Consider the following 24,370-nt stretch of genomic DNA (forward strand, 5'->3'; position numbering starts at 1 on the left):
AAACCTGAATTCATAATCCAGGCTGACTCTCCCAGTGCAGTACTGAGGGAGCGCTGCAGTGTCGGAGGTGCCGTCTTTCAGATGAGACGTTAAACCGAGGTTCCGTCTGCTCTCTCAGGTGGATGTAAACGACCCCATTACACCATTCGGAGAGGAGCAGGAGATTTCTCTCGGTGTCCTGGCCAATATTTATCCCTCGAGCTATACCAGTAAAAGCAGATTATCTGGTCATTTATCTCATTGTTGTTTGTGGGATCTTGCTGTGTGAAAATTTGCTGCCGCGTTTCCTACATTAAAACAGTGACTACGCTTCGAAAGTAATTTACTGACGGAAACGTTTTGGGACGTCCTGAAGATACGAAAGGCGCGATATAAATACAGGTGCTTCCTTTCTTTCCAATTCTAAGGACTACTTCCTCAGCAGTTCTTTATTTTGTGGTAGTTAACCCGTAGGATGCATTTAGACCTGATGAGCTCACTCAGTTACTGAACGCAAAAAGCTGTTGGAAAACTTACGGAAAAGTCACCACTTCCTTCTCCTGTGAAAAGTCCAGGGAGACCCTGAAAGGTGAAAGGATAGATGCTATTGAGGGTAAATTGTGCATAAAGTAAGATACATTCTTGAACCTAATGGGGGGGTGAAATTGGTCTTGGCCAGTGATGTGGAATGGGCTCATTGCGAAGCAGCAGCACTTGGTGCAACGCGTTTGATTTCCCTTCCCGTTGACTTCAATTGGCAAAGGCCAATCTCACCGCCTGATATCTTCTCCGACTTTACTCCCCTTCTCCCCGAAGACAAGGGCTCATCCTGGGCTCCAATCCTCTGCCATTATCTTGACCAAGCGCTCGCACTGCATGCGTGAGCCGTGACTTTCAGAAAGAGTCAAGGAGCTATTCTTCCCTGGAGGGCGTCACAGTCAAACCCGACCCTCTCCTCATTCAGTGCTGAGCGGGCGGTGCAAGGAGATTCAGTAGTAACTTTCAAAAGGGAATTGGATATATGCTGGAGAAGGAAACATTTGCAGGGCTAATGGGAAAGAGCAAGGGGGCTGAGTGGGACTAATTGGAGAGCTCTTTCAAAGAGCTGGCACAGGCACGATGGGCCGAATGGCCTCCTTCTGTGCATTATGATTTGAATGTTCAACAGGTGGACACGTTCCAGCAGGGGGCCCTGGTGAGAGATTAGGAGCAGGAGTCTTGGCTGCTGCAGTGTGTCAGCACTAAGACCAGGAGCGACCCTCCAATCTACAGACTCGGGATTACTGAGGTAGGTCTCCACCTTCACCCCCAGGGCAGTAACCTGGCGGAGCGAATCGCCCACTCGTTGTAGAACCCACCTGATCTTTGATGCGCCATCAATTACTCAAAAGACTGAGGTTAAGCGAGTAACAATCAGGCTTTTATTAACTAAAGAATGAAGGTCTTGTCTCGAGTGGTCGACCCGTCCAGAATACTAAGGGACTGGGAGGTAGTCACTTATATACCTGGAATAGTGGGAGGAGTCAGCCGAGGCATGTCCAGACCTGTACCTAGTGGAATACACATACAGGCACAGACAGGTATAACAGTGGTTTACCACAATCTTCATTCCACTAATTCCATCTTAACCACCGTTGGTGTATCTTCCCTCACGGAATGAGATGATGGACATGTTCCTACTTCTTCATGTCGTGACTGGTGTCTCTACCTCTGCAACTGCCTGAGACAAAACATTTGATATGCTGAACTGGTGTCACACCTACCGGGAGTCCGAGGGCTCCGGGGGGTCCTGTAAGTCCAGGTAGACCATCTTCACCCTGAAGGAAGACAGAGAACATTAACATGGACTGAAAGGGTGCAGGTTTTAACATCGCGTGCAATCTATTGTGTTGGGAGTGGGCAGTGTCATTCAGCGACAGCCCATGTCCTCACTAACGGGCTCTCCATTGTGCAATTGTGCAAGGTTCACACCACAGTTACACGGCCATGGTGAGTTGTAGGGCAGAGCCAGGGGAGTCTCTCCACCCCTTCCACTGGACAGTGGAACAAGCAGGCGCAGCATCACCCCGAGGGTGGGGTGCTCTCACTACGGGTCCCAGCCATTGGTTCCTGAGTGGTAATGGAGGAGCCGAAGGCAAGGGCTAGCAGTGCCCATTAAACGGGCAAGAGTCAGCGTCATCCGTGGCTCAGTGGGCAGCACTCTCACCCCCGAGTCTGGAGGTCGTGGGTTCGAGACCCACTCCAGAGACTTGAGCACAAAATCCAGGCCGACACTCCCAGTGCAGTACTGAGGGAGCGCCGCACTGTCAGAGGGGCAGTACTGAGGGAGCGCCGCACTGTCAGAGGGGCAGTACTAAGGGAGCGTTGCATTGTCGGAGGGGCAGTACTGAGGGTGTGCTACACTGTCGGAAGGGCAGTACTGAGGGAGCGCCGCACTGTCGGAGGGGCGGTACTGAGGGAGCGCCGCACTGTCAGAGGGGCAGTACTGAGGGAGAGCCGCACTGTCGGAGGGGCAGTACTGAGGGAGCGCCGCACTGTCAGAGGGGCAGTACTGAGGGAGCGCCGCACTGTCAGAGGGGCAGTACTAAGGGAGCGCTGCATTGTCGGAGGGGCAGTACTGAGGGAGCGCCGCACTGTCGGAGGGGCAGTACTGAGGGTGTGCTACACTGTCGGAGGGGCAGTACTGAGGGAGCGCTGCACTGTCGGAGGGTCAGTACTGAGGGAGCGCCGCACTGTCGGAGGGTCAGTACTGAGGGAGCGCCGCACTGTCGGAGGGGCAGTACTGAGGGAGTACTGCACTGTCGGAGGGGCAGTACTGAGGGAGCGCTGCACTGTCGCAGGGGCAGTAATGAGTGAGTGCTGCACTGTCGGAGGGGCAGTACTGAGGAAGTGCTGCACTGTCGGAGGTGCCGTCTTTCGGATGAGACGTTAAACCGAGGCCCCGTCTGCTCTCTCAGGTGGACGTAAAATCCCATGGCCACTATTTTGAAGAAGAGCAGGGGAGTTCTCCCCGGTGTCCTGGGCCAATATTTATCCCTTAATCAACATCAAAAAAAAAAGCTGATCACAATGCTGTTGGTGGGATCTTTCTGTGCACAAATTGGGTGCCGCGTTTCCTATATAGTGGCTACACTTCAAAAAGTACTTCATTGGCTGAAAAGTGCTTTGGTACTGTTGTTAAATAAATGCGGCTCACCACCACCTTCTCAAGGGACGGGCAATAAATGCCGGCCTTGCCAGCGATGCCCACATCCCGTGAATAAATAATAAAAGCGCTTGCTACAAATGCTGAGAATTAAAATGTAATTTTAACCAGTTCTGGGTGTAACAGAACTTTGAACAACAAGAGAAAGAATCTTCTGGTGAATACGATGGTGTGTGGAACTGCCACGATACGTTCTATGATATTGTTGACTTACCGTAGGCCCTTGAAGACCCTGGGCACCGGGGAGTCCAACATCTCCTTGAGGTCCCTGGGAGGGGGTTTAATGCAAATAACTCAGGTGAGGTCACATTCAGGTGCGTTAATGGGAAAGTTCAATACAACTGTTTTCCAGAGCAGGACAAACTCATTTCACTCCAGGATGCCTTTCAACAATTCTGTTCTAAATCAGATCAACTCAACACTAAATGGAGTTATTGAGAAAAGTGTATCTCAGGCTGGCAAAATCAGCCGGTTTGATCGAAATCTGCTCCCCCATCCAAAGCAGTGGATCTCGATGAGAATAGAGGGGTCCAATCTTGGCCTGTTACTTGGCCCCATGTTTCGAACTCATTGTGAAGGTTCCCAGAGCTGGTTTCGTCAGTTAGACCCAAGAGCCCGTGCCGAATACAAAACAGGTGTTCACCAGACTCGACTATTCCAACGTTCTCCTGGCCGGCTACCACCTTCCACCCTCCATAAACATTAGCTCATCCAAATCCCTGCTGCCCGTGTCCTAAATCACACCAAGTCCCGTTCACCCCTCACCCCCTGTGCTCACTGCTCCGTGTCCTAACTCACACCCAGTCCCGTTCACCCCTCACCCCCTGTGCTCACTGCCCCGTGTCCTAACTCACACCCAGTCCCGTTCACCCATCACCCCCTGTGCTCACTGCTCCGTGTCCTAACTCACACCCAGTCCCGTTCACCCCTCACCCCCTGTGCTCACTGCCCCGTGTCCTAACTCACACCCAGTCCCGTTCACCCATCACCCCCTGTGCTCACTGCCCCGTGTCCTAACTCACACCAAGTCCCGTTCACCCGTCACCCCCCCTGTGCTCACTGCCCCGTGTCCTAACTCACACCCAGTCCCGTTCACCCATCACCCCGTGCTCACTGCTCCGTGTCCTAACTCACACCCAGTCCCGTTCACCCCTCACCCCCTGTGCTCACTGCCCCGTGTCCTAACTCACACCCAGTCCCGTTCACCCATCACCCCCTGTGCTCACTGCCCCGTGTCCTAACTCACACCAAGTCCCGTTCACCCGTCACCCCCCCTGTGCTCACTGCCCCGTGTCCTAACTCACACCCAGTCCCGTTTACCCATCACCCCCTGTGCTCACTGCCCCGTGTCCTAACACACACCAAGTCCCGTTCACCCCTCACCCCCTGTGCTCACTGCCCCGTGTCCTAAATCGCACCAAGTCCCGTTCACCCCTCACCCCAGGGCTCACTGCCCCGTGTCCTAACTCACACCCAGTCCCGTTCACCCATCACCCCTGTGCTCACTGCCCCGTGTCCTAACTCATACCCAGTCCCGTTCACCCATCACCCCTGTGCTCACTGCCCTGTGTCCTAACTCACACCCAGTCCCGTTCACCCATCACCCCCTGTGCTCACTGCCCCGTGTCCTAACTCACACCCAGTCCCGTTCACCCATCACCCCCTGTGCTCACTGCCCCGTGTCCTAACTCGCACCGAGTCCCGTTCACCCATCACCCCCTGTGCTCACTGCCCCGTGTCCTAACTCGCACCCAGTCCCGTTCACCCATCACCCCCTGTGCTCACTGCCCCGTGTCCTAACTCACACCCAGTCCCGTTCACCCATCACCCCCTGTGCTCGCTGCCCCGTGTCCTAACTCACACCCAGTCCCGTTCACCCCTCACCCCCTGTGCTCCCTGCCCCGTGTCCTAACTCGCACCCAGTCCCGTTCACCCCTCACCCCGTGCTCACTGCCCCGTGTCCTAACTCACACCCAGTCCCGTTCACCCATCACCCCCTGTGCTCACTGCCCCGTGTCCTAACTCACACCCAGTCCCGTTCACCCATCACCCCCTGTGCTCACTGCCCCGTGTCCTAACTCACACCCAGTCCCGTTCACCCATCACCCCCTGTGCTCACTGCCCCGTGTCCTAACTCACACCCAGTCCCGTTCACCCACCACCCCCTGTGCTCACTGCCCCGTGTCCTAACTCACACCCAGTCCCGTTCACCCATCACCCCCTGTGCTCACTGCCCCGTGTCCTAACTCACACCCAGTCCTGTTCACCCCTCACCCCCTGTGCTCACTGCCCCGTGTCCTAACTCGCACCCAGTCCCGTTCACCCATCACCCCAGGGCTCACTGCCCCGTGTTCTAACTCGCACCCAGTCCCGTTCACCCATCACCCCAGGGCTCACTGCCCCGTGTCCTAACTCACACCCAGTCCCGTTCACCCATCACCCCAGGGCTCACTGACCTACATTGGCTCCCGGTCCGGCAACGCCTCGACTATGTTTATGTTAATGTATTACAAGCCAAATGAATGTTGAATGTTTAAATGTCTTAATCTAAATGTACACTCTCGGGAGCCGCAAGCCTACATTTCGTTGTACTGCACTTGTGCACTAACAATGACAATAAAGTTGATTATTATTATTATTATTTCAAAATTCTCATCCTTGTTTTCAAATCCCTTCACGGCCTCACCCCTCCCTATCTCTGTCACCTCCTCCAGCCCTACAACCCTCCAAGATCTCTGTGCTCCTCCAATTCTGGCCTCTTGCACATCCCTGATTTTAATCGCTGCACCATTGGTGGCCGTGCCTTCAGCTGTGGAATTCCCTCCCTAAACCTCTCCGCCTCTCTACCTCTCCCTCCCTCCTCCAAGACGCTCCTTAAAATTTGCCTCCTTGACCCAGCTTTTGGCCGCCTGTCCTAATATCTCCATATGGCTCGGTGTCAAATTTTGTCTGATAATCGCTCCTGTGAAGCACCCTGGGATGTTTTACTATGTTAAAGGCGCTATATAAATGCAAGCTGTTGTTGTTGAGTGGTACGATGGGCATTGGTTAGTAACCAACTCCATGGCAGCAGTGGGGTGGGAACTAGCTTGTGCAGTGAACTAGTCAGTGGCCTTTCACCTCTGGATCCTGGATATACAAGTGCAAAGTGCATTTACCTGTATCGGATGAGTGTATGTAAAGTGTTTTCAGCTAAAATTAGTGCATTTCTAACACAACGTTAGTTAGTCCTTCACGGACACGAGCAGCTGTGCATCATTCTGAACTCCAATCAGAATTCCAGAGAGCTGCGCATTCTAGAGGAATGAATGCTGCAATATTCCAGGGCAACTTGGCTCAGGAGGGAAATCAGGAAGCACTTCTTCACACAAGGTGGTGGAAACCCGCAACTCTCTCCCCCCCAAAATGGTGTGGATGCTGGGGGCCAATTGAAAATTTCAAGACTGAGATCGACAGATTCTTGCTGGGTAAGGGTATCGAGGGATATGGAGTGAAGGCGGGTAAATGGAGGGGAGATACTGGTGGAACAGGCTGGAGGGGCTCAATGGCCTCCCCCTGCTTCGATGTTCCTACACGTGCAGGTTATCACTGCAATGTGATGTTTGGGATTCAGGTGATTAGTTATGGCTGAAATTTTAATTCAATAAAAACAATATATTCCAAAAATCAAATGCATTAGCACGATCAGAATCTTTATTCTACGCTTATCATTGACTCCAGCAGGGTTCTTGCACATGTACTGGCCCCCCCTGTACTGACACATCCCCCCATACTGAACCCCCCCGTACTGACCCCCCCGTACTGACACCCCCCCTGTACTGACACCCCCGTACTGACCCCCCCATACTGACCCCCTCCACTGACACACCCGCCGTACTGACACCCCCGTACTGACCCCCCTGTACTGACCCCCCCCGTACTGACCCCCCCCCGTACTGACCCCCCCTGTACTGACCCCCCCCGTACTGACCCCCCCCGTACTGACCCCCCCCCGTACTGACCCCCCCCGTACTGACCCCCCCCGTACTGACACCCCCCGTACTGACACCCCCCGTACTGACTCCCCCCCGTACTGACACCCCCCCGTACTGACCCCCCCATACTGGCCCCACCCCCCGTACTGGCCCCACCCCCCGTACTGACCCCCCCCCGTACTGACCCCCCCCCGTACTGACCACCCCCCCGTACTGACCACCCCCCCGTACTGACACACACCCCCGTACTGACCCCCCCGTACTGACACACCCCCCCCGTACTGACCCCCCCGTACTGACACACCCCCCCGTACTGACCCCCCCGTACTGACACCCCCCCCCGTACTGACCCCCCCGTACTGACCCCACCCCCCCGTACTGACCACCCCCCCGTACTGACCACCCCCCCGTACTGACTGACACCCCCCCCGTACTGACCCCCCCCGTACTGACACCCCCCCCGTACTGACACCCCCCCCGTACTGACACACCCCCCCCGTACTGACACACCCCCCCCGTACTGACACCCCCCGACCCCCCGTACTGACACACCCCCTGTACTGACCCCCCCCCGTACTGACACCCCCGTACTGACACCCCCCGTACTGACACCCCCCCGTACTGAGCCCTTCCCCCCTGTACTGAACCCCCCTGTACTGACCCCCTCCCCCTGTACTGACCCTCCCCCCCCCCATACTGAACCCCCCCCCCTTATACTGGATAGCAATGCTAAGCTGATTCCTTTTCTCTCTCAAACCCTCAACACGACAATAATTAAACTTGTTTTATTTTGGAATTCAAATCATGTTGGAGGAATCTCCATTTCTGAGCAATCCCATCAGCTGAACAGCGAGAGTGCATCAAACGAGAACAACCGCCTCCACAAAGTAATAAAAACATTCCACCAAAGGAAATCGTTTCTCGGTATCTACCCCAGTGAATCCCTTTTATCATTTTAAACACCTCGATCAGATCACCTCCAATCAGCTAAATTCAAGAGAATTACATAGAACTTCCAGCACAGAAACTTCAGCCCAACTGATCCGTGCCGGTGTTTATGCTCCGCACGAGCCTCCTCCCACCCTCTTCATCTCACCCCATCAACATATCCTTCTGTTCCTTTCTCCCTCTTGTGTTTATCTAACTTCCCCTTAAATGTATCTCTACTATTCGCCTCAACCACTCCCTGTGGCAGCGAGTTCCACATTCTCACCACTCTCTGGGTGAAGAAGTTTTTCTTAAATTCTCTATTGGATTTATTAGTGACTATCTTATATTGATGGCCCCTGGTTCTGGTCTCCCCCACAAGTGGAAACATTTTCTCTACGTCTACCCTATTGAGCACTTTTATAATCTTAAAGGCCTCTATCAGGTCACCCCTCTGCCTTTTCTAGAAAAAAGAGCCCCAGCCCGGTCAGCCTTTCCTGGCGGGTATAATCTCTCAGTTCTGGGATCCTCCTCGTCAATCTTTCTTTGCGCCCTCTCCAGTGCCTCGATATCCTTGTTGTAATATGCTGACCAGAAGTGTGCACGGTGCTCCGAGTGGGGAATACAAGTTTACACAACCTGTCCTCATATTACAGCTTCAGCTTTTTTTTTTTTTAAATACCAGTTTTGGAATTCTTTTACAAGATATTAAAATAATTACATTGGGAGGAAGATGGTTCCTCAAAATGGAAAGCTCCTTGACCCGGAGGTCACCAGCCCACGCAGAGCTATAGGATTAATTCAAAGGCAAGTGTGAGATTCCCAGCAACACTCAGTAAACTGGTTTCGGATAATCACAATCCTATTTTTGTTGGCATGAGGGACACTGCCTGAATTTAGACAAAGTGGTGTTGCCTGGGCTTGTTCTATGGGCCAATGTGCTGGCTTGGGGACATAGGAACAAGAGTAGGCCATTCAGCCCCTCGAGTCTGCTCCGCCATTCAAATGAGATCATGGCTGATCTGCGACCTAATTCCATCTACCCGCCTTTGCTCCATATCTCTTAGTACCCTTCCCTAAAAAATCTATCGATCTCAGTTTTGAAATTTTCAATTGACCCCCAGCCTCAACAGCTTTTTGGGGGGAGCGAGTTCCAGATTTCCACAACCCTTTGTGTGAAGGGAGTAAGGTGACCAAACAATTTTGAGAGTGCTTGTCTGTCCCCTATTTTGACAAGGGGTGTAAACCAGATGGAAGTAAATCTGTTAAAATACCGGACGCAATATGTTTCCGTGCAATGGCATCTGCACGGTGAAATTTCAAGGCCGAGGGCTGCTCCCGACGGCAAAAGTCAATGGGGCCAACTTTGACCTTTGACCGGTCGCGAGGAGGGGCCTGCCATGTTGAGGCTCTTTTTTCTGAATTTGGCAGGTGAGTTGCGGACGCCAAACTGGGGGTCCTGACACTGCTCTTGGGCCTCAAGAGAGTTGGCTGCTGGGACAAGGGCGGAGGGGCCGTGAGTTGCTACTCGGAGGGGGGGTGGAGGGGGAATGGGCGGACACACCCGATGGCGAGGTGGGCTGAGGCCGGGGCCTGAAGGGTTGACGGTGGATAGGCAATGGCAAACATTTAAAGATCGCATGGATGAACTACAGAATTTGTTCATCCCAATTTGGCATAAAAATAAAACAAAAAAGGTGACTCAACCGTGGCTAACAAGGGAAATTAGGGATAGCATAAGATCCAAGGAGAGGACATATAAATTGGCCAGAACATGCAGCAAACCTGAGGATTGGGAGCAGTTTAGGATTCAGCAAAGGAGGACAAAAGGATTAATTAATAGGGGGAAAATATATTGAGAGTAAGCTTGCAGAGAACATAAAAACTGACTGTAAAAGCTTCTATAGATATGTGAAGAGAAAAAGATTGGTGAAGTCAAGTGTAGGTCCCTTGCAGTCAGAATCAGGGGAATTTATAATGGGGAACAAAGAAATGGCAGACCAATTAAATACATACTTTGGTTCTGTCTTCACAAAGGAGGACACAAATAATCTCCCAGAGATGTCGGGGAACATAGGGTCTAATGAGAGGGAGGAATTGAATGAAATCAGTATTTGTAGGGAAATGGTGTTAGGGAAATTGACGGGATTGAAGGCCAATAAATCCCCAGGGCCTGATAATCTACATCCTAGGGTACTTAAGGAAGTGGCCCTCGAAATAGTAGATGCATTGCTGGTCATCTTCCAAAATTCTATAGGCTCTGGAACAGTTCCCATGGATTGGAGGGTAGCTAATATAACCCCACTATTTAAGAAGGGTAGTAGAGAGAAAACGGGGAATTATAGACCAGTAAGCCTGACATCGGTAGTGGGGAAAATGCTAGAGTCTATTATAAAAGATGTAATAGCAGAGCACTTGGAAAACAGTGACAGGATCAGGCAAAGTCAACATGGATTTACAAAAGATAAATCGTGCTTGACTAATCTACTGGAATTTTTTGAGGATGTAACTGGTAGACTAGATAAGGGAGAACCAGTGGATGTGGTGTATTTGGACTTTCAGAAAGCTTTCGATAAGGTCCCGCATAAGAGATTAGCGTGTAAAGTTAAAGCACATGGGATTGGGGGGTAAGGTACTGTCTTGGATAGAGAACTGGTTGGCAGACAGGAAGCAAAGAGTTGGAATAAATGGGTCATTTTCCGAGTGGCAGGCAGTGACTAATGGGGTACCGCAGGGATAGGTGCTAGGACCCCAGCTATTCAGAATATATATATAAATGATCTAGACAAGGGAACTAGATGTAATATCTCCAAGTTTGCAGGCGACACAAAGCTGGGTGGGCGTGTGTGCTGTGAGGAGGATGCAGAGAAACTCCAGTACGATTTGGACAGGTTGGGTGATTAGGCAGATGCATGGCAAATGCAGTATAATGTGGATAAATGCGAGGTTATCCACTTCGGTGGCAAAAACAGGAAGACAGATTATTACCTGAACGGCAATAGATTGGGAAAAGGGGAAGTGCAACGAGACCTGGGCGTCCTTGTGCACGTCGCTGAAGGTAAGCATGCAGGTGCAGCAGGCGGTTAAGAAGGCAAATGGTATGTTGGCCTTCATAGCGAGAGGATTTGAGTACAGGAGCAAAGATGTCTTGCTGCAGTTGTACAGGGCCTTGGTGAGACCACACCTTGAGTATTGTGTGCAGTTTTGTTCGCCTTATCTGAGGAAGGATGTTCTTGCCATGGAGAGAGTGCAGCAAAGATTCACCAGACTGATACATGGGATGGCAGGAATGACGTATGAGGAGAGATTGGGTCGATTGGGCTTATACTCGCTGGAGTTTAGAAGAATGAGAGAGGATCTCATTGAAACTTATAAAATTTTAACAGGACTGGACAGACTAGATGCAGGAAGGATGTTCCCGATGGCAGGGGAGTCCAGAACCAGGGGTCACAGTCTAAAGATAAGGGGTAAGTCATTTAGGACAGAGATGAGGAGGAATTTCTTCACCCAGAGAGTGGTGAACCTGTGGAATTCTCTACCACAGAAGGCAGTTGAGGCCAATTCATTAAATATATTCAAGAAGGAGTTGGATATATTTCTTGAGGCTAAAGGGATCAAGGGATATGGGGAGAAAGCAGGGACAGGGTACTGAATTTGGATTAACAACAGAAAATGCTGGAAAAACTCAGCAGGCCAGGCAACATCCGTGGAGAGAGAAACAGAGTTAATGTTTCGGGTCGAAACCCTTCGTCAGAACTGAGAGAAAAGGCAGGAAATGAAACAAAAGGCCGTTTGGGGGCTGGGAAATGGGGGAGGGGATGAAAGAAGAGACATTAAGAGATATTCAAGGCGAGACGAGATAGTAATAGGACAGGTGAAGAAACGTTGACTCTATTTTCTCTCCACGGATGTTGCCTGGCCTGCCGAGTTGTTCCAGCATTTTCTGTTGTTATTTCGGATTTCCAGCATCCGCAGTATTTTGCTATCGTACTGAATTTGGATGATCAGCCATGATCTCATTAAATGGCGGAGCAGGCTCGAGGGGCCGAATAGCCTACTCCTGCTCCTATCTTCTATGTTTCTGACAGCGGCCCGCAGTATCTTTGTGCAGCCAGGAGGGTCACACCTGCTCCTTCTGGCTTTACCAAACTTTCCCTGGCCGTTTCTGATCGGAACATATTGAGAACAAGTTGATTAAGATGTTAAAAAAGCATATGGGATCCGTGACTTTATAAATAGAAGCACAGAGTATTAAGGCAAAGCGGTTATGCTAAACCTTTATAAATCACCGGTTCGGCCTCAGCTGGAGTACTGTGTTCAATTCTGGGCACCGCACTTTAGGAAGGATGTCAAAGCCTTGAAGAGGGTGCAGAGGAGATTTACCAGAATGGTACCAGGGATGAGGGACTCCAGTTGTGTGGATAGGGTGGAGAAGCTGGGATTGTTCTCCTTAGAATAAAGAAGGTTATGGCGAGATTTAATTGAGGCATTCAAAATCATTAGGGGCTTTGATAGAATAAAGGAGAGGTGGCAGGAGGGTCAGTAACCAGAGGACACAGATTTAAGGTAATTGGCAAAAGAACCAGAGGGGAGATGAGCAAACGTTTTGACATGCAGCGGGTTGTTGTGATCTGGAATGCGCTGCCTGAAAGGGCGGTGGAAGCAGATTCAATAGTAACTTTCAAAAGAGAATTGGATAAGTACTTGGAAAAGGAAAAATCTTCAGGGCTATGGGGAAAGTGCAGGGGAGTGGGACTAATTGGAGAGCTCTTTGAAAGAGCTGGCACAGGGCGCGATGGGCTGAATGGCCTCCTCTGTGCATACATGTGTGGCGAGTGCACAGCCTAATCTGCGTCACTGAGACCCCGAGTCACACGGGAAAGAGGCCGACCCCTAGTTTCAGGCAGAGTTTGAGCCGCCCTGCGTTAGGGGATTGTGAAAGTCCCAGTGGGCCAATCGTTGGGGGGTTAACTGCCCCATTTATGGGCCCTCATTTCCCCTCGTTCGCCCCGACCTTGCCCCAAGTGAAGACCAGCTCCCACAAGTCAAAATTTTTTTTTTTTAAACTGCCAACAATTACATCTTATCGGGCAGAATCAATTAAAAAACTTTAATCAACTAAATTTAATCATCAAAAGAAACATCACCAATCCACATAAATAGGACCAGCGACAAAGAGTTTCCAATGTGTTTGTGGAGTCATGCAGACTATAAGAACACTTTGAATGATGCTGTTCTCCAACTCGAAACACACGACACATTCACCAGGAACGTAATGTGATAAATATCTGCAGCCATGGCCTGCGACAACACTCAGCGACAATTGCTTGTGTCTCATCATCTTCATCTCCCTCATCACTGCTGGCCACAAGCTAGAGGCATCTCTGTCTGGTGGATGGGGATCCTTCCTGACTAACTGGGAATGGAAAGTTCCAGATGCTTGATAACTTCTGCAGCGTAACAACATTTGCATTTAAGGGGAAGCTGGATAAGCACATGAGGGAGAAAGGAATAGAAGGATCTGCTGACAGGGTGAGATGAAGAGGGTGGGAGGAGGCTCGTGTGGAGCATAACCACCGGCACGGACCAGTGGGGGCAGATGGCCTGGTTCTGTGCTGTAAATTCGATGTCACTCTATGTAACTCAAACCCAATTATTCTATGGGCCTTGCACAATGGTGAAGGAATAAACCAGCTCCCTGTAACTAGTGTGATATCCGCTAGCTGCTGATCTGGTAATCTCCTAACAGTAAATAAAGCATCGTCTTACCTCTGCTCCAATCGGCCCCGGTTCCTGTGAATCAAGGAAGATAAACACAAGAATGAGCATCATTGCGCTGATCCAGTGATCGGAATTATTCCCAACTCTCCGCAACTGTTGCAAACCCAGCCAGTTCCAAGTCGGTGCTCACACACAATATTACTGGAAAATGGCCGTCCGCGGATTGGCTGCCCGTCGCTCACCCATTCCCCGAAAGGAAAATCTGGCGGGGTGTGTAAGGAAGAAAGACTTGCATTTCTATAGCGCCTTTTACGACCAACAGACGTCTCAAAGCGCTTTACAGCCAATGAGGTACTTTTTGAAGTGTAGTCACTGTTGTAATGTGGGATACGCGGCAGCCAATTTGCGCACAGCAAGCTCCCACAAACAGCAATGTGATAATGAGCAGATCATCTGTTTTTGTTATGTTGATTGAGGGATAAATATTGGCCAGGACACCGGGGAGAACTCCCCTGCTCTTCTTCGAAATAGTACCATGGGATCTTTTACGTCCACCTGAGAGAGCAGACGGGGCCTCGGTTTAACGTCTCATCCGAAAGACGGCACCTCCGACAGGGCAGCACTCCCTCAGTACTGCCCCTCCGACAGTGTGGCACCCCTTCAGCACTGCACTGGGAGTGTCAGCCTAGATTTTGTGCTCAAGTCTCTGGAGTGGGACTTGAACCCACAACCTTCCGACTCAGAGGGGAGTGTGCTGCCCACGGAGCCACAGCTGACAGTGTACATCCACTATTGCCCGTTACCTGCTCAAATCTGAAAGCTTGAAGCAGAAGGTGCTCAGCGCTACAACTTTGTGCCCGGCTCAGTTCAAAATATTCCCCGTAATGTTCTCCCCCCGCCCCCACCCCACCACCCCACCACACCCGCCTCTTCCTAAAGGCAGTGACTCCTGGGGAACAGTCTCAGGGGATGGCAGCATTCTTGCGCCTCACCTTATCCTTCACGCGAGAGCCTAGACGGTGAGTGTTGGCAAGATGGTCAACTGTGACAGGCTTCACAACCACATCAGATCCGACATTGCTACCTGTCACTTAGCAGCAAGATCAGCAGAGATGATCAGGAGCAGGAGCCCAGGCTAAATCATCTTCTTCTTAGGCAGTCCCTCGGAACCGAGGATGACTTGCTTCCACATTAAAAATGAGTTCTCAGGTGACTGATGAGTCCAATGCGGGACCTACAGTCTCTGTCACAGGTGGGGCAGACGGTGGTTGAAGGGGCAGGTGGGTGGGGTGCTTGGGTTGACGTGCGTTGCTTGCGCTTGGCTTCCGCTTGCTCCCGGCGAAGAGACTCGAGGTATTCGGCGCCTTCCCGGATGCTTCTCCTCCACTTTGTGCGGTCTTGGGCCAGGGATTCCCAGATGTCGGTGGGGATGTTGCACTTTTTCAAGGAGGCTTTGAGGGTGTCCTTGAAGCGTTTCCTCTGCCCAGCTGGGGCTCTCTTGCCATGTCGGAGCTCCGAGTAGAGTGCTTGTTTTGGGAGTCTCGTATCGGGCATGCGGACGATGTGACCCGTCCATCAGAGCTGATCGAGCGTGGTCAGAGCTTCGATGCTGGGGATGTTGGCCTGAGCGAGAACACTGACGTTGGTGCGCCTATCCTGCCAATGGATTTGCAGGATCTTGCGGAGGCAGGCTAAATATTCTTCCTAGCGCAAAGATTCTGCCAGTTGTAATTCCCTTATTATCAGTCAGATCAACAGGGGTCTCATCTAGGATCCTGTTCATCTGTTTTGCTCAGTAGCACCCCACACTTTGGCCCAGATTTTCAGTGTGCCATGAGGCAGGCTTTTAGGCGTGCGGGGGGCAAAAATCCCGAATTCGGGGGTCCTGACACCATCCCGCCCAAAACCCGCCTCCACGTAAGTTTCAGAGGAGGCGGGTACCCGCCCCGCACTGGGACCCGCCAACCCGTGCGGGAAGGGATTAGTGCCAATTAACTGCCTGTTAACAGGCAGTTTTTAGCCTAATCCCTATTTTGAGGGGTGTCGTGTGAGATTCCCGACGGCTCCAAACCACGCCAGGTTAGAGCAGGCGGGCCGTCGGGTTGAAGGACTTGGAGGGGTCGCGATCTCGGTGTTCAGGTGAGTGATGGGTGCATGAGTGCAAAGGTAAGTGTGTTTGGTGTGTCTGAACTGTGTAAAGAAGTTTAAATTACCTGTACTTACCTTAACAGCCTTTCTTCCTCTAGGCGTCGGGAGTCCATCACTCAGCCGGCACTGAAAGCCGAATGGCTGCGATCTGTCAAAAGTGACAGCCTTCAGCGCCGGTGAGAGTTCTAACTGAGTCTGCGTAGAAGGACTCAGGTTAGAAGTCAGACTGTCAGTGTTTGACAGCTTCAAATAGCTGTAAAACACTGATAATTCATCTGTCAAAAACTCTTGACAGATGAAATTGCAGCCTGTGATGCCACCTGTTGCCGGGTGGCTCTTAATTGGCCTGCTGAGCCCGCTGGGCAGGCTCAACAAGGTCAATCAAAGGAAAATCGCGTGGATTGGCCGCATCTCAATGGAGGCGGGACTACAACCCGAAAGTTGTAGTCCCGCCTCCTTCCCGACTGCTGAATGAAAATCCAGCCCTTAGTATCTGTGGCTTCAGATTGTGTCAGCCGTGGCTCAGTGGGCAGCACTCTTGCCTCTGAGTCCGAAGGTTGTGGGTTCAAGTCCCACTCTAGAGACTTGAGCACAAAAATTATAGTGCAGTACTGAGGGAGTGCCGCACTGTCGGAGGGGCAGTACTGAGGGAGCGCCGCACTGTAGGAGGGGCAGTTCTGAGGGAGCGCCGCACTGTAGGAGGGGCAGTACTGAGGGAGCGCCGGAGTGTCGGCGGGGCAGTACTGAGGGAGCGCCGCACTGTCGGCGGGGCAGTACTGAGGGAGCGCCGCACTGTCGGAGGGGCAGTACTGAGGGAGCGCCGCACTGTCGGAGGGGCAGTACTGAGGGAGCGCCGCACTGTCGGAGGGGCAGTACTGAGGGAGCGCCGCACTGTCGGAGGGGCAGTACTGAGGGAGCGCCGCACTGTCGGAGGGGCAGTACTGAGGGAGCGCCGCACTGTCGGAGGGGCAGTACTGAGGGAGCGCCGCACTGTCGGAGGGGCAGTACTGAGGGAGCGCCGCACTGTCGGAGGGGCAGTACTGAGGGAGCGCCGCACTGTCGGAGGGGCAGTACTGAGGGAGCGCCGCACTGTCGGAGGGGCAGTACTGAGGGAGCGCCGCACTGTCGGAGGGGCAGTACTGAGGGAGCGCCGCACTGTCGGAGGGGCAGTACTGAGGGAGCGCCGCACTGTCGGAGGGGCAGTACTGAGGGAGCGCCGCACTGTCGGAGGGGCAGTACTGAGGGAGCGCCGCACTGTCGGAGGGGCAGTACTGAGGGAGCGCCGCACTGTCGGAGGGGCAGTACTGAGGGAGCGCCGCACTGTCGGAGGGGCAGTACTGAGGGAGCGCCGCACTGTCGGAGGGGCAGTACTGAGGGAGCGCCGCACTGTCGGAGGGGCAGTACTGAGGGAGCGCCGCACTGTCGGAGGGGCAGTACTGAGGGAGCGCCGCACTGTCGGAGGGGCAGTACTGAGGGAGCGCCGCACTGTCGGAGGGGCAGTACTGAGGGAGCGCCGCACTGTCGGAGGGGCAGTACTGAGGGAGCGCCGCACTGTCGGAGGGGCAGTACTGAGGGAGTGCCGCACTGTCAGTTAGGTGCCACCTTTCTAGATGAGATGTTAAACCAAGGTCCCGTCTGCTCTTTGGTAGATATAAAAGATCCCCTGGCACTATTTGAAAGAAGAGCAGGGGGAGTTCTCCCCAGTGTCCTGGGGCCAATATTTATCCCTCAACCAACATAATTAAAACAGATGATCTGGTCATTATCACATTGCTGTTTGTGGGAGCTTGCTGTGTGTAAATTGCCTGCCGCGTTTCCTACATTACAACAGTGACTACACTTCAAAAGTACTTCATTGGCTGTAAAGCACTTTGGGACGTCCTGAGGTTGTGAAAGGCGCTATAGAAATGCAAGTCTTTCGTTCTAATTTCTTTTCTGTAAATGTGTCACTTTCAGCATTAGTTCTTGGAGTTAGAGGTCCAGGCTGGTTATATGGCCTAGTTTTTATGGTGCAGGCAGGTACGGAAGATGCTTTATGGCCCGCACACACCACTGTTCAAAGGGGGAATGGCAGAGCTTCATGCCCGCGTAATCAAAGTGTGTGTACGACCGACCACCAACCTCCGAGGGCTGCGACCTTCCTAGTGACAGACAAGAGGTGACGAGACAGTCAGATATTGTTAGAAGGTGAAAGGTCATGCACAGGGCACCTCCGAGGTTATTCTGATTCAACTTTAAGTTTCAAAAACCCAACTGCAGCGTTGGGTCAGTTGGGCTCAGCATTGATACCCAACTCCAGACTTATGTAAACTCAATTTGCTTAACACTCTATATGGGGGAAAAATTCAGTTGGTTGCGCCACCCATTAGCGCCTTAAGAGGGCGCTAACTGGGGCGCAAACCAACTAGCGCCCGGGCGCGGCACTGCCCACGCCTCCCGCGAAATTCAGCGGGAGGTTAGTGGTGGCGCTAACCGTTAGTGCTGCGCCGCTGGCGATGACGTCATCGTCGTGCACAGCGCCCCGCTCACGCCCTGGCCGTGATCTTCGGGAGCGCCCCCGATTTACCACCGGACGCTATGTCCGACAGGGTCAGGGTGGCGTACCTGCGGCCGGGGAGGCGCAAATTAAAGGCGAGGTGCGGGACGGCTACTTTTGTTGTTGGCCGCCTGCCAGCACCTGCCTGCGCTCCTGTCCCCGACCTCCTGAACCGCCCCCCCGCGGAGTGCCGGCTGCGCTCCAAGAGCCCGGCACTTCTCTTGGGTGCCGGGCTCTTTAGCCTGCACTCCTGATCCCCAGGGGCCCAGCTGGGCCCCAGGTCGCGCTGTACAAGGCCCCTCCCCTTTAAGAAGGGGAGGAAGGCCTGCAATACCGCAGCGCGACGCGCCGCAGCGTGTGGCAAACAGGGCTATACTGAATTTCTCCCCCTATGACTGGAGTTAACCCACAGCAAAGATTTCATGATGCACCAATGCCAAAGTGGCAGTATAACTTGCTTCTGAATGAGATGTTTACTCACGGTTATTCTGGACACTCCGGGTGGTCCTGGTAGTCCTGGGTCTCCCTGCGAAGAGAATGAAATGTCTTTACCATCTTCTAGTCAACAACACAACACGTGATGACAAAGGGTCATCGACCTGAAACGTTAACTCTGTTTCTCTCTCCACAGATGCTGCCTGACCCGCTGAGTATTTCCTGCATTTTCTGTTTTTATTTCAGATTTCCAGCATCAGCGGTATTTTGATTTTGTAACACAACACAGCTGTCTGACACAGGGCCTGTCGCTCAATCGAGTGCCACCTTGCTCAGTTAGTAGCATTTTCACTTCTGAGTCAGAGATCAAGGCGTCCGAGCCCCATTCAAGAGACATGAGCCCATAATCCAGGCTGACACTCCCAGTGCAGTACTGAGGGAGCGCCGCACTGTCGGAGGGTCAGTACTGAGGGAGCGCCGCACTGTCAGAGGGTCAGTACTGAGGGAGCGCCGCACTGTCGGAGGGTCAGTACTGAGGGAGCGCCGCACTGTCGGAGGGTCAGTACTGAGGGAGCGCCGCACTGTCGGAGGGTCAGTACTGAGGGAGCGCCGCACTGTCGGAGGGTCAGTACTGAGGGAGCGCCGCACTGTCGGAGGGGCAGTACTGAGGGAGCGCTGCACTGTCGGAGGGGCAGTACTGAGGGAGTGCCACACTGTCGGAGGGGCAGTACTGAGGGAGCGCTGCACTGTCGGAGGGGCAGTACTGAGGTAGCGCTGCACTGTTGGAGGGGCAGTACTGAGGGAACGCTGCACTGTCGGAGGGGCAGTGCTGAGGGAGCGCCGCACTGTCGGAGGGGCAGTGCTGAGAGAGCGCCGCACTGTCGGAGGGGCAGTGCTGAGGGAGCCGCACTGTTGGAGGGGCAGTGCTGAGGGAGCCGCACTGTTGGAGGGGCAGTGCTGAGGGAGCGCCGCACTGTCGGAGGGGCAGTGCTGAGAGAGCGCCGCACTGTCGGAGGGGCAGTGCTGAGAGAGCGCCGCACTGTCGGAGGGGCAGTGCTGAGGGAGCCGCACTGTCGGAGGTGCCAGCTTTCGGAGGAGGCGTTAAACCGATGCCCCGTCTGCCCTCTCAGGTGGGTATAGAACACCCAATAGCTCCATTCATAGAAACATAGAAGATAGGAGCAGGAGTAGGCCATTCGGCCCCTCGAGCCTGCTCTGCCATTCAATGCAATCATGGCTGATCATCCAAATTCAGTACCCTAAAGAAGAAGAAGCAGGTGAGGCAACAGTTAACCCTTACTCAGTACCTCCAAAAACAGATTAGTGGTCATTTAACTCATTTGTTGTCTGTGGGAGCTTGCTGTGTACAATTTGGCTTCCGCGTTTCCTACATTACAAACAGTGACTACATTTCAAAAGTACTTCATTGGCTGTAAAGCGTTTTTGGGACACCTGAGAATGTGAAAGCCACTACAGAAATGCAAGTTCGTTCTTTCAAACAAGCTCATCCCAGTAAATCAGCAGCGTTTTACACTGTGCAGCAAGGTCGTGAGTAAACATAGTGAGAGAGGAAGTATTAAGGGGCTTAGCAGCTTTAAAAGTGGATAAATCCCCAGGCCCGGATGAAATGTATCCCAGACTGTTAAACGAAGCAAAAGAGGAAATAGCAGAGGCCCTGACCATCATTTTTCAATCCTCTCTGGCTTCAGGTGTGGTGCCGGAGGACTAGAGGACTGCTAATGTGGTACCCTTGTTTAAAAAGGGAGAAAAGGATAGACTGAGTAATTACAGGCCAGTCAGCCTAACCTCAGTGGTGGGAAAATTATTGGAAAGAATTCTGAAGGACAGGATAAATCTTCATTTAGAAAAATGTAAGAAGTCACACAACACCAGGTTATAGTCCAACAGTTTTATTTGAAATCACAAGCTTTCGGAGCGCTGCTCCTTCGTCAGGTGAAGTGGAGAGATGCATAAAGACACAGCTTATATAGTCAGAGAATAATGCCAGATGTTTACAGGTAATCTTTCTAACTGCCATTTATCACACCTCGGCAGAGAGATAATCACAGCGATCAAAGGTGTGAATGGTGTCCAAACAGGTTAGTCAGGAAAACATTACATCAAAGAACAATGAGGTGGGGTCACAAGGGGTCAAATGTTGCAGATGCTGGGGTCTGTATGAAAAACAAAAAAAGGACAAAAACATTTCTTTTTTTGCTGTAAATCACAGCAGGTCCGGCCGCATCTGTGTAGAGAGAACAAGCCAACGACGACTCGAGTCTGGGTGACCCTACGTCAGGTGGGGTTACATGTAGCGTGACATGAACCCAAGATCGTGGTTGAGGCCGTCCTCATGAGTGCGGGACTTGGCTATCAGTTTCTGCTCGATGATTTTGCGTTGTCGTGTGTCTCGAAGGCCGCCTTGGAGAATGTTTACCCGAAGATCGGAGGCTGAATGTCCTTGACTGCTGAAGTGTTCCCCGACTGGGAGGGAACACTCCTGCCTGGCGATTGTTGCACGGTGTCCGTTCATCCGTTGTCGCAGTGTCTGCATGGTCTCGCCGATGTACCATGCTCCGGTGCATCCTTTCCTGCAACGTATGAGGTAGACAACGTTGGCCGAGTCACATGAGTATGTACCATGTACCTGGTGGGTGGTGTCCTCACGTGTGATGATAGTATCTGTGTTGATCATCTGGCCAATGTTGTCTACCTCATACGTTGCAGGAAAGGATGCCCCGGAGCATGGTACATCGGCGAGACCATGCAGACACTGCGACAACGGATGAACGGACACCGTGCAACAATCGCCAGGCAGGAGTGTTCCCTCCCAGTCGGGGAACACTTCAGCAGTCAAGGACATTCAGCCTCCGATCTTTGGGTAAGCATTCTCCAAGGCGGCCTTCGAGACACACGACAATGCAAAATCGTCGAGCAGAAACTGATAGCCAAGTTCCGCACTCATGAGGACAGCCTCAACCGCGATCTTGGGTTCATGTCACGCTACATGTAACCCCACCTGACGTAGGGTCACCCAGACTCGAGTCGTCGTTGGCTTGTTCTCTCTACACAGATGCGGCCGGACCTGCTGTGATTTACAGCAAAAAAAAAATGTTTTTTTGTCTGTTTTTTGTTTTTCATACAGGCCCCAGCATCTGCAACATTTGACCCCTTGTGACCCCACCTCATTGTTCTTTGATGTAATGTTTTCCTGACTAACCTGTTTGGACACCATTCACACCTTTGATCGCTGTGATTATCTCTCTGCCGAGGTGTGATAAATGGCAGTTAGAAAGATTACCTGTAAACATCTGGCATTATTCTCTGACTATATAAGCTGTGTCTTTATGCATCTCTCCACTTCACCTGATGAAGGAGCAGCGCTCCGAAAGCTTGTGATTTCAAATAAAACTGTTGGACTATAACCTGGTGTTGTGTGACTTCTTACATTTGTCCACCCCAGTCCAACTCCGGCATCTCCACACCATGGCTACTATCTTCATTTAGAAAGACACGGATTAATCAGGGATAGTCAGCACGGATTGGGGAAGGTCGTGTCTGACAAACCTGATTGAATTTTTTGAGGTGGTAACAAGGAGGGTAGATGAGGGTAGTGCGTTTGATGTAGTGTATATGGACTTTAGCAAGGCTTTTGATAAGGTTCCACATGGCAGACTGGTCATGAAGTTGAAAGCCCATGGGATCCAGGGCAAAGTGTCAAGTTGGATTCAAAACTGGCTCGGAGGCAGGAAGCAGAGGGTAATGGTTGATGGGTGTTTTTGTGACTGGAAGGTTGTTTCCAGTGGGGTTCCGCAGGGCTCAGTACTAGGTCCCTTGCTTTTTGTGGTATATATCAACGATCTAGACTTGAATATAGGGGTATGATTAAGAAGTTTGCAGTTGATACTAAAATCAGCTGTATGGTTGACACTGAAGAAGGAAGCTGTAGACTGCAGGAAGATATCAATAAATTGGTCAGGTGGGCAGAACAGTGGCAAATGGAATTCAATCCGGAGAAGTGTGAGGTAATGCATTTGGGGAGGGCTAACAAGGAAAGGGAATACATATTAAATGGTAGGACACTGAGTAGTGTAGAGGAACAAAGGGACCTTGGAGTGCATGTCCACAGATCCCTGAAGGTAGCAGGCCAAGTAGATAAGGTGGTTAAGAAGGCATACGGAATGCTTGCCTTTATTAGCCGTGGCATAGAATACAAGAGCAGGGGGGTTATGCTTCAACTGTATAAAACACTAGTTAGGCCTCAGCTAGAGTACTGCGTGCAGTTCTGGTCACCACATTACAGGAAAGATGTGATTGCACTAGAGAGGGTACAGAGGAGATTTACAAGGATGTTGCCGGGAGTAGAGAATCTTAGCTATGAGGAAAGACTGGATAGGCTGGGTCTGTTTCCCTTGGAACAGAGGAGGCTGAGGGGAGACCTTATTGAGGTGTATAAAATTATGAGGGGGCCTAGATAAAGTGGATAGAAAGGACCTATTTCCCTTAGCAGAGGGGTCACAAACCAGGGGGCACAGATTTAAAGTAATTGGGGGAAGGTTTAGAGGGGTTTAGAGGAAATGTCTTCACCCAGAGGGTTGTGGGGGTCTGGAACTCACTGCCTGAAAGGGTGGTAGAGGCAGGAACCCTAACCACATTTAAAAAGTACTTGGATGTGCACTTGGGATGCTGTAACCTGCAGGGCTACGGACCAAGAGCTGGGAAGTGGGATTAGGCTGGATAACTCTTTGTTGGCCGGCGCGGACACGATGGGCTGAAATGGTCTCCTTCCGTTCTGTAACTTTCTATGATTCTATGAGATGATTACTGTAATGTATATACCGTTAAGGGGGGGAACTACTTTTTACAGCTCATGCATACTGTAGTACCGGCAGTGACCACACCTGTATATAGCACTGAGTAGTAATCTGTACAGTCAGTTCCAGAGTGAGCCACGTTGAGTAAACACCTCTTGTACCATTCTCCTGCAGTCTGTGTCTTACTACTGACGGACACAACATTGGCAACGAGGCACATTCAATCCTACCTGCAACTCTGCATCACCTCCCAGGGAATCGTTCCTGGAGACCAGTAGATTGGAGGTCAAGGCCAGAGACACGGGCGTCGACCACGGGCAACCACCCAGTCATCCAGCAGAGACTCGAGAATTGCGGGGTAGGCTGTTGAGAGCCAGGCTTGGCTTTCCAGTCACGGTGGTACAGCGAAATGGGCTGGCAACAGGTAGTGCACAGACCCTTCCCGGACAGCGGTGGGCTAGAGCCCGACCGAGTGGCACAGCAAAGGGCCGAGCAGCATCGACGGGAGAGAGAGAGAGAGAGAGGGCAGAGCGCACAGGGCGCAGCCGGTGTTCAGGGGCCGAGCAGTGTCGAGGAGAGGGAGAGAGACGCGCAGAAACCCGCGAGGCGCCGCCATTGCCACGAGGACCGC

At 52.1% G+C, this 24,370-nt stretch overlaps 1 protein-coding gene across 1 annotated transcript in view; it reads right to left on the bottom strand.

Annotated features, from left to right (window-relative positions):
* Nucleotides 1-24,370, bottom strand: part of col9a3 (collagen, type IX, alpha 3) — a 190,985-nt gene that overhangs the window by 92,698 nt on the left and 73,917 nt on the right. The window contains exons 6-10 of the mRNA XM_086005879.1: nt 18,972-19,016; nt 13,855-13,878; nt 3,399-3,452; nt 1,743-1,796; nt 517-561 (exon numbers count right to left, since the gene is read on the bottom strand). Coding sequence (XP_085862005.1) covers nt 517-561; nt 1,743-1,796; nt 3,399-3,452; nt 13,855-13,878; nt 18,972-19,016 — 222 coding nt within the window. The remainder of the gene's footprint in view (nt 1-516; nt 562-1,742; nt 1,797-3,398; nt 3,453-13,854; nt 13,879-18,971; nt 19,017-24,370) is intronic.

Source organism: Somniosus microcephalus, chromosome 13, assembly GCF_052327205.1.
Source record: "Somniosus microcephalus isolate GS21.2 chromosome 13, FLI_Smic_1.0, whole genome shotgun sequence".
Lineage (NCBI taxonomy): Eukaryota > Metazoa > Chordata > Chondrichthyes > Squaliformes > Somniosidae > Somniosus > Somniosus microcephalus.